Source organism: Lathamus discolor, chromosome 1, assembly GCF_037157495.1.
Source record: "Lathamus discolor isolate bLatDis1 chromosome 1, bLatDis1.hap1, whole genome shotgun sequence".
Classification (NCBI taxonomy): Eukaryota; Metazoa; Chordata; class Aves; order Psittaciformes; family Psittacidae; genus Lathamus; species Lathamus discolor.
In genome coordinates, this window is record NC_088884.1 from 52,363,325 (window position 1) to 52,373,448 (window position 10,124).

At 40.9% G+C, this 10,124-nt stretch overlaps 1 protein-coding gene across 4 annotated transcripts in view; it reads left to right on the forward strand.

The window, feature by feature from the left end:
* TMPO (thymopoietin) overlaps window positions 1–6,530 on the forward strand; it is a 29,138-nt gene extending 22,608 nt beyond the window's left edge. For 3 of the 4 annotated variants that reach the window (XM_065670941.1, XM_065670975.1, XM_065670950.1), the window contains one exon: window positions 4,693–6,530. In XM_065670941.1, the coding sequence (XP_065527013.1) occupies window positions 4,693–4,981 (289 nt within the window). In that variant the 3' untranslated portion in view covers window positions 4,982–6,530. The remainder of the gene's footprint in view (window positions 1–4,692) is intronic. The other variant, XM_065670957.1, reaches the window with a different exon arrangement.
* The last annotated feature ends 3,594 nt before the right edge of the window (window positions 6,531–10,124 follow it).

Genomic DNA, 10,124 nt, shown 5'->3' on the forward strand with positions numbered 1-10,124 from the left:
TTCCCAGCATATGTTTGAGCTTTCGTTTTGAAAGCCAAAAAGAATTTTCAGATACCCTATTTTTTTTCCTCTAAGTAGCAGTCCTGTTCTAGTCAGAGATTAATTTTAGCATTGAATAAGGATGGCATCTAAGAAGGGCTGTTACATTTTTCTTTGCAACTTCATATTTAACTAAAAATTTAAACAATCTTCTGGATAATTAAGCAATTCACCAAACTTTGTCCTGTTAGAGAATGAGAAAATTTCCCAATGTTAAGATGTGAAGTCAACTCTTGTGTTTCCAATATGTTAATTATAGCTTCAATTTAAGCTGCAATTGCATAACGTCTTACCGTAAGGAGAATCACAGAATCCCAAGGGTTGGAAGGGGCCTAAAAAGATCATCTAGTCCAACCCCCCCACAAGAGCAGGGTAACCTACAGTACATCACACAGGAACTTGTCCAGGCGGGCCTTGAATATCTCCAGTGTAGGAGACTCCGCAACCCCCCTGGGCAACCTGTTCCAGTGCTCTGTCACTCTTACAGTAAAGAAGTTCTTCCTGATGTTAACGTGGAACTTCCTATGCTCCAGTTTACACCCATTGCCCCTTGTCCTATCACTGGATATCACTGAAAAAAGCCTAGCTCCATCATCCTGACACCTACCCTTTACATATTTGTAAACATTGATGAGGTCACCCCTCGGTCTCCTCTTCTCCAAGCTAAAGAGACCCAGCTCCCTCAGCCTCTCCTCATAAGGGAGATGTTCCACTCCCTTAATCATCTTTGTGGCTCTGCGCTGGACTCCTTCAAGCAATTCCCTGTCCTTCTTGAACAGAGGGGCCCAGAACTGGACGCAATATTCCAGATGCGGCCTCACCAAGGCTGAGTAGAGGGGGAGGAGAACCTCTCTTGACCTACTAACCACTCCCTTTCTAATGCATCCTAAGATGCCATTTGCCTTCTTGGCCGCAAGAGCACATTGCTGGCTCATGGTCATCCTCCTATCCACCAGGACCCCCAGGTCCCTTTCCCCTTCGCTACTTTCCAGCAGGTCAACCCCCAACCTGTACTGGTCCATGGGGTTGTTCTTCCCCAGATGCAAGACTCTACACTTGCCCTTGTTAAATTTCATCAAGTTTCTCCCCGCCCAACTCTCCAGCCTGTCCAGGTCTCGCTGAATGGCAGCACAGCCTTCTGTTGTGTCAGCCACTCCTCCCAGTTTTGTGTCATCAGCAAACTTGCTGATGGTGCACTCAGTTCCCTCATCCAGGTCATTGATGAAAATATTGAACAGCACCGATCCCAGCACCGACCCCTGAGGGACTCCGCTAGTCACAGACCTCCAGCTAGATTCTGCGCCATTGACCACAACTCTCTGCCTTCTTCCTTTCAACCAGTTCTCAATCCACCTCACTACTTGATCGTCAAGCCCACACTTCTTTAGCTTATCTATGAGGATGCTGTGGGAGACAGTATCAAATGCCTTACTGAAATCAAGAAAAACTACATCCACCGCTCTACCATCATCCCTCCACCTAGTCACTTCCTCATAGAAGGCTATAAGGTTGGTCATACATGACTTCCCCCTCATAAAACCATGTTGGCTGTTCTTAATGACCCCCTCATCCTTGATATGCCTAGTGATGGAGTCAAGAATAAGTTGTTCCATCACCTTTCCAGGGATGGAGGTAAGGCTGACCGGTCTATAATTACCCGGGTCCTCCTTCTTGCCCTTCTTATAGATTGGTGTGACCTTTGCCATCCGCCATTCCTCAGGCACCTCGCCCGTTTCCCACGACTTACCAAAGATGATGGAAAGTGGCCTAGCAATGACCTCCGCCAGCTCCCTCAGCACCCGTGGGTGCATTCCATCCGGACCCATCGATTTACAGATGTCCAGATTGCATAGCTGATCCCTAACCCAATCCTCATCTACCAAAGCAAACTCCTCCTTTGTCCTGACTCCTTCTGGGGCTATAGAAATCCGGGGCCCTCGGGGAGAGTCTGCAGGAGTAAAGACAGAGGCAAAGAAGGCATTCAGCACCTCTGCCTTCTTTATATCCTCTGTCTCCAGGGCACCCACTTCGTTCAGCAGTGGGCCTATATTGCCTCTTGTGTTAGTTTTATTTGCTATGTATTTGAAGAAGCCCTTTCTATTGTCTTTAACCCGACTAGCAAGATTGAGTTCCAAGGAGGCCTTAGCTGTCCTAATTGCCTCCCTACATCCTCTAACAACTGTCCTATATTCCTCCCAAGCGGCCAGCCCCTCCTTACATAATCCATAGATTCTCCTTTTCCACTTGAGTTTACCCAGCAGCTCCTTGTTTAACCACGCCGGTCTCCTAGATCCCCTACTTGATTTCCTACTCATTGGGACGCTCCGATCCTGAGCTTGGAAGAAGCGGTCCTTGAATGCTAACCAACTATCTTGAGCCCCTTTACCGCCTAGTACACTTTCCCATGAGACTTCCCTTAGCAGTTGACTGAAGAGGCCAAAGCTGGCCCTTCGGAAATCCAGAACTGTGGCTTTGCTAGGTATTCTATTCCTCCCACACAGGATCCTAAACTCCACCATGTCATGGTCACTGCAGCCAAGGCTGCCATTGACTGTCACCACTTCGACCAAACCCTCCTTGTTGGCGAGTACTAAATCTAGCAGCGCTGCTCTCCTAGTTGGTACGTCCACCATTTGCATTAAGAAATTATCATCAATGCACTCGAGGAACCTCCTAGACTGTGAATGACTGGCTGTGTGAGTCTTCCAGCAAATATCGGGGTAGTTAAAGTCCCCCACGACGACTAAGGCATGTAGTCGCGAGGCTACTTCCAGTTGCCTGTAGAAAGCCTCATCAACTCCTTCGTCCTGATCAGGAGGTCTGTAATAGACCCCCACAACTGTATCACCCGTGCCAGTCTGCCCCTTAATTCGTACCCACAGACATTCCACTTGCTCCTCATCCGACCCCGGACAGAACTCAATACATTCTAGTTGCTCTCTCACGTAAAGAGCAACTCCACCACCTCGCTTCGCTGACCTATCTTTCCTAAAAAGGACATAGCCATCCATGACCACATTCCAGTCATGTGAACTGTCCCACCATGTCTCTGTAATTGCCACTAGATCATAACCTTTAGCCCGCACACAGACTTCTAACTCCTCCTGTTTATTCCCCATGCTGCGTGCATTGGTGTACAGGCATTTCAGGGAGCCAGTCCTAGTACCCTTTTTCCCCTGCAGGACAGGGTCTAAAAAGCTATCCTTTCCCACAAGTGAAACAAGAGATTGATAGTCCTCCTTAGCCCGCCATCCTTCAATCCCTAGCATGTTCCTCTTGGGCTTGTCCCCAACAGGCCCACATACAGCAGCCCGTGACTGAAAAACCCAAACCCCTGCCTTTGGCACCAGTCACGTAGCCATACATTAACCTGCAGAGTCTTCTTATATATCCCTTCACCCTCGCTTGCAACAGGTATGGAGGCAAACACCACTTGCGCTCCAGACCCTTTAACCAGCCGTCCCAGGGCCCTGAAGTCTCTCTTCATTGCCCTTACGTTCCTCGTAATAATTTCGTCACTGCCAACCTGAAAAACCAGCAGCGGATAGTAGTCAGACGGCTGCACCAGTTCAGAGAGTTTCTTTTTAACATCTCTAATCCGAGCCCCAGGCAGGGGGCCTGTGGGGTGGATCCGGTCGACAAATGGGCCCTTCTGTTCCCCTCAGAAGGGAGTCACCCACCACAATTACTCTTCTTTTCTTCTTGGTTGGGGAAGTTCTGAGGCATGGGGGTGAGTGACTAGCCCTGGGTGACTCACTAGATAGATTTGCCTCACCATCTCCATTCACCTGGCCCTGAATTTCCAAGACCTCGTACCTGTTATTCAAGGGCAATTGGGAGGGAGGAAGGGATTATTGTGAGGGTTTTCGCTTACCTCTCTGAGGAGGAACCTCCCTCCATCCATCCTTGTCCATTAAGCTCTCTCCTTCTGTCTGATGGTAGGAGGGAAGGGGATCCATAACTTGTTGAACCACTTCCCTCTGCCCTTGCCTTAGGGTAACAGCTACTACTACTGTGGTGTATTCTCTCACCACTCAGCTTTGCTCTTGTTTTGAGGTCTGTCAGTTGTGTTAAATCTATACCACTTAATAAAAATCATGCATTGTATGCCATGCATGTAGGGTGATGCAGTCCTGCCTGTGGCAGGGGGAGTTGGAACTAGATGATCTTAAGGTCCTTTCCAACCCTAACTGTTCTATGACATGGCAGTGTAGGTGGATTTTTTTAACCCTTACTGCTTTGTCTTCTGGCGCTGTGTGTTGGCTTAACCGTTAAATACATATTTTAAAGGCCAAGGCAATCTTAGATTTAGAAATCCCAGTGGGGCTGCATAAGTGATCACTAAAAACGTAAAAGGAGAGGCACACATCCTGGAGCTTTATTGCCAGTTATGATCCATTGATTATGTGGACAGGATGAAGTGGCATTTCAGCTTTTTTTTTTTTTTAAGGGGTGTGTATTTAAACACTGAATGACTAGGATAGTGTTCATTGTAGTAATGATAGACATATTAGTTTGCAACAAATGTTTCAGGTACTGCATTCACTAGGAATAATTTTTAGTTCTTTCATTATAATAAAACTTGTGTTTACCTTAGATTGCTCTTTGAAATATGTGATATTTTATGGTTTGGGTTTTTTTTTCTATTAACAGTGCTAGCTGCCGTAAACCCATCAAAGGAGCTGCTAGCCGGCCTATAGAGCACAGTGACTTCAGAATGGAGGAGTGTTTCTCTAAGTATGCTCCAAAATACAGTACCTCAACTGACATCAAGTTGGAGAAACCACCAACAAAAAAACGCTCCATTCCCCTGTGGATAAAAGTTCTTCTCTTTGTTGTCATTTCGGTCTTCTTGTTTTCAGTTTATCAGTCAATGGAAACTAATCAAGGAAATCCTTTCTCTAAGTATCTGAATATTATCCATCGGGGTGGTGCCAAATGAGTATCTTTCTGAAAGGCACACCTGATTTGATCTCCTATTTTTAATTGTAGAGAACTCTTCTGCCCTCTCATCGGCTCAAGGACTTCATACAAATAATGTGATTGGAACATAACAAATTGGATAAAGGAAGAAAGATAATATTAAATGGACATCGGTCACTTTCTGGATTTGGACTAGTAGGAGATCACTGCCATAGGAGTAACATTTTTTTAAATCTTTGAACTTTTTGTAGGCTTTATTTTTTTAATGTGGACATCCTTTAAATTCATTTTTGAGAAAATGTATATTTGTTTTTGCAAGAACTTGGAAGTTGAGAAGGGCAAAAACGTAGTAAAATGTGAAGCTGTGTTTTTAAAGCTTTTCCTTTGTACAGAAAAGAGGTTGTATTTCTGTCTCTATAGATTATTGTGGAGGAGGATTTTAACACAGGTGATAAAGGGAAATGCATTTTTGTATGCATTTTTTCAGTAACCATGTAACTGAATTTGATCTCTTAGGATGTAGGGAGAGTATGACAACCTTTTCTGTAGATTACTGTAACTTTTTAGTAAATGTAACTGTAAACCTGTTTGCATTTCTGTAAAAGTCTTAGTATCATATTAGTAACTCCGTTTAAGTGTAACTTCATTTAAATGTATCCCTTTGTTTTAGTGCTTACAGTGTTGTAGGAGCTGAATACAAACTTAATTGGCAAGAGATGTCTTAGAGGAACTTATTTATTAGTAATATGCGTGGAAAATAAAATTTGCATCAATATAATTTACTACTAAAATACTTTTTTGGGTCAGAGTTGTTATCTGAAGTAGTCTAAATTCTGATGTTAGCAGTGGTCTTTTTTTTATTTTTTATTTTTTTTTAAGTGAGGTCTTTCCAACACAGCTTTTGATTATCTTTAAATATTCATGTAGAGAATTATTCTCAAAGTGTGAAAATTCCATATGAAGTTTTATTCTTGTATGAAGAGGGCATTGCTGCATTTTCTGCTACAGTTTCATCTTCTGAGGTGAGATTTACTACTTTGATGCAATTGAATATTTTTCTCAGTGGAAGCATGCTGAAACACTCTATATTGTGTAACTTAGTTGATGAGGCAGCTGACTTCACTACTACCAATGAAGAGTGAGAAGCAACAATTTTTCAAAGTGAATGTATACATTTTGGTGTGCTTAAATCTGCAGCATCCAGATGTTCAGTCTTACTGCTTGGTACAAAATCGCAATAAATCATACTAATTCTTGAAGTGCTACTTATAAAACGCTGAGAACATTAGTTAATAGTCATTATCTTTTTACTCTAGGTACAATTATTGCATAGGCTATAGCTATGAAGAAGCTTTACTTTCTGTGAACTTTGGGACAAACATGGTAATTTGTAGCAAAGCAATAGTTTTGGGGGTTTATTTCTGTTAAGATTAATTTTTGTTTTTCCTTTTAATCTGCCTTTCTAGTAATCCAAATAGCTAAACTTGTGTCCATCCTATAGAAAATTGTAACATAAGACATTCACTTCTGGTGTCAAAATGCAGAAAAATAAAAATGATTTTAATGTGTGTGGATTTTCCTTATCAAAATAAATTCATTGCTGAAAAGCAGCAAAAGCAAGACAGCTGATGTATCAGAGGTGTCATTTTGTGCTGCTGAAGTCATCCATCTTTAAAAAAAATAAAAATCTGATAGTAAAAGCATAGCAGTTCATGTCAACATTTGGTAGGAGGTATATTCATCATACTTGCACTATAATAGTATTGAACCATAATCTTTTAGCCTATGTTAGGTCTTTAAGTTGGATGGGGGGCATAGCTAGTCTTCATTTGCTTTTCAGTACTTAAGGAACTTCCTTCTCACTTTAAATTGTTTTTCACCCCACTTTGCTATGTGTTTTAACATGAAATATGTCTTTCTCTTCTAGTTACATGAAATAATTTCAGTTGACCTCCTTCAGGGATACTGTTAGCATCATAAAAAAAAAAAAAAACAAAACAAAACAAACCCAGACACACCCAAAACTGAACTGCAATGCAATCAAATGTCGTCATTCTTTCATTTATGCAGTGTTTTGGAGAATCCTCTCGACTTCAGTGTTACTTCACAGAAGGTAAAGACTTTTCTACATAAGTTCTCAAAGTAACTTACATGTAGCTCAGTTGTAGTTGGAAGACTTTGGAAGCTTCTTGTACTTGAAGCGTTTAACGGTGTGAGATAGCTCTGAGAATAATCTCTTCCTTCTTTATTCCCTCTTTTCCCTCCTCTGCCAGCCCCAAGTATGGATTTACTAGCATTGTTAAAACTATTGATGTAGTATATAAGAAAAACACGTGTAGTAATAATGCTACTAGCTTGAATAGTTGCATGCATAAAGCTGCCTAAATACTGCTAAGTAAGTTACACTGAAGTATACTATAGTCTTTGTATCAAAGTGTAGAAAGCATGGGAACTGGTGTGCCGCTTTTTTTTTTTTTTTTTAATAGTCTGACTTTTGTTCCATTAGTTTATCTTGGCTTCTAGACAGAGGTTAAACTTTCACAACCAATCACAGAATAGAGCCATTTTACAGACTGGTATTAGTATCCAAATTCCAGATGCAAAAATTAGTTAAATTCTGATGTGGTAAAAGTTGCTTAAGTCCCTTTTAGTGCAAGAGCTACAAAAAGACTGGAAGAATGGCTGTGTAAGTTAACAGGCATGCCAATATTGGGGGGTTTGGTGAGTTTTATTCTCATGATTGGTCATAGTGCTTAGAATACTGTGCTGGAAACATTACATACTTTGATTTGCTTGTTTGAGTTACAGCTAACACGGAGCTCATGCTTTTCCCTTTAAATTGTGCATTAATCTTGTATCATGTGCCCAGTTTGGAGTCTGGTATCAGGCTGTGAATGGCTAGGGGGTATCACTTGTAGTGTTGAGACTCACTGTGGCACCTGATCCATGGTGAGGCTGTGAGAGCTTACCTACTGTCTGAGACAAGATCTTAAATTCTGTGTGTGTTTTGAAACTGATTTGTGTGTAAGTAGGAAACAGGGTGAAGGAAACTCTGTTCTCCAATTAGACTTACTAGCACCATGCCCTACAGAAGCTTTCAGGTCCCTCATAGACTTGATCTATGTATGTTTTAGTTTGTTTCTTGTGGCACAACTTAGGAAAACCCTTCATGGTATTAAAATCTGCAGTTCTTTTTAATTACATTCTCAGATGGTTCTGTGGACAAAATACTGTGGGTTTGTGTTTTGGGGGTGGTTTTTTGGGGGGGTTTTTTTTGGTTGTTTTTTTTTTTAAGGGCGTTAACTGGTTTGTGCAGAGTTAAAGCTGAGTACCAAAAGAATGCCTCTAATTAATACAAGCTCCAAAAAGAGGCTGTTTAGCTGAAAAGTATAATTACGAATAAAGCTTGTAAAGTTGTGTGGCATGTCTTGTGCATAGTATATTTTTTACTTGCTTTGAAGTTGCATATTGGGCTGATAAGTTTTTTTTTTTTTTTTTAATCAAAACCTTTATCTGACTGGTCAAAATAAATATGGGGATGGATTGTGATGTATAATTTTAAATCTTGTGTTGACAGACTTAAGCATTCCAGCACATCCTTTGTTGTCTGTTAATATATCTTCTACTGTATGTTTAGTAAGTCTACCTGTCTTTATCTAAAACTTCCTGTCTTAAGCTTTTTTTCCTTAGGGAGTATACCAGGCTGCTTTGCACCAGTGCAACAGCAAGCTATCACAGGTGTATACATACATGTATGTGTTCATACAACACAGGATCTACAAGTTAATTTAGTTTGTAGTCCTAAGGTGGCATATATACCTGTATGTATTGTTTGATACTGAAAAGTAATTCCTCAGATTCTCTGTCCCACCTCACTCTGAAATTCTTTGTCGGCATTGGTACATTGGGGAGAATTTAGATTAAAAAAGATCATCAGATGAGGAGAGGACTCTTAGGGCATTTAGAGATTTTGTTAGTTCCTGCATTCAGATAATGTGACTTGTTCAACCTAGCTAGTTTGGATCCTGTTGAAGGAGAATGCTCCAGTGTTAAGGCTTCTCTTTGGCTGTGAAACTTACAGTTTGAATTGATCTGTTACTGATTCTTTAGAATCATGGTCTAGTGGTTCTGGTGTTGATAGAATAAATAAGTAAAATGCATGCTTATGACAGGAGCAGATGCTACTTGTGCTAACTTGATTATCAAAGGTGTGGTTGGCTGTTTCGCCATCTCATAATGTATTTTTTAAAAGCAGTATGTCATCTGGAGAACAAGTTTACAAGTGCTTTGATTTTACTTGCAGGCTTCACCAAAATGTTAAAACTATAAGGAGTTACTGTAGGACAGAAACTAGTCTGCAGTTGATTGATTGTGTGCTGCTTGGGGCGGGGGGGAGGGGGGAGATGGAGGGTGTGTGTGGTGGGTGTTAGTAACAGAAGGATAGATGTAAGTAAGTAAACTTTGGAGTTGCCGAACTGTCATTTTCCTAAATTCCACAAATTTGAAACGTAATTTTTTTTTAATCAAAGATTAATTTTATTTACAATAGCTCTTTTTACTGTGAATCTGACAGAGGTGGACACCAAAAGGTAACATCTTTCAAGTCTTCATCTATTACTAATTTTGATACATGTCAGAAAATCAGATTAGATAGTTTGAATTGCATGCTGTTGCTGTTTTATTCTTTCACAGGTGGGAAATGGTATGCATTCAGCAGAAACACATTATCCCGGTATTTTCACAAGGTTATGTTAGACTGCTGTTTAACAGTACTTGTTAACAGTATGGCTGTTAAAAGTTAATTGGCAGCTAAACCCAAAGAAACTGATGGTTCTGCAGACTATCAAGTGTCAGTACTAGCTGTGCATAAAAATTGCCATTAGATGTATGTATAGTCACATGTTCATCCTTCATAGTTGGAACAGAGGTTATCTCTATGTTCTGCAAGAATTTCAGTCATTTAAATGTACTTTGGTTTGTGAAATTTGGCTTTTAGAAAACATTGCTACCAACAATTGTTTAAATGCAGGTAAGTAGAGTAGAACAGTAGCAAAATGAACAATTCTGGCCTGTCTCCATTGCTGCCAGTGGCAGGGAAGAGAGCAGCACTTCAGGCTCTCAGCTGGTTGCTAAATGAAAGTAAAGAATCAAGTTCAGATGGC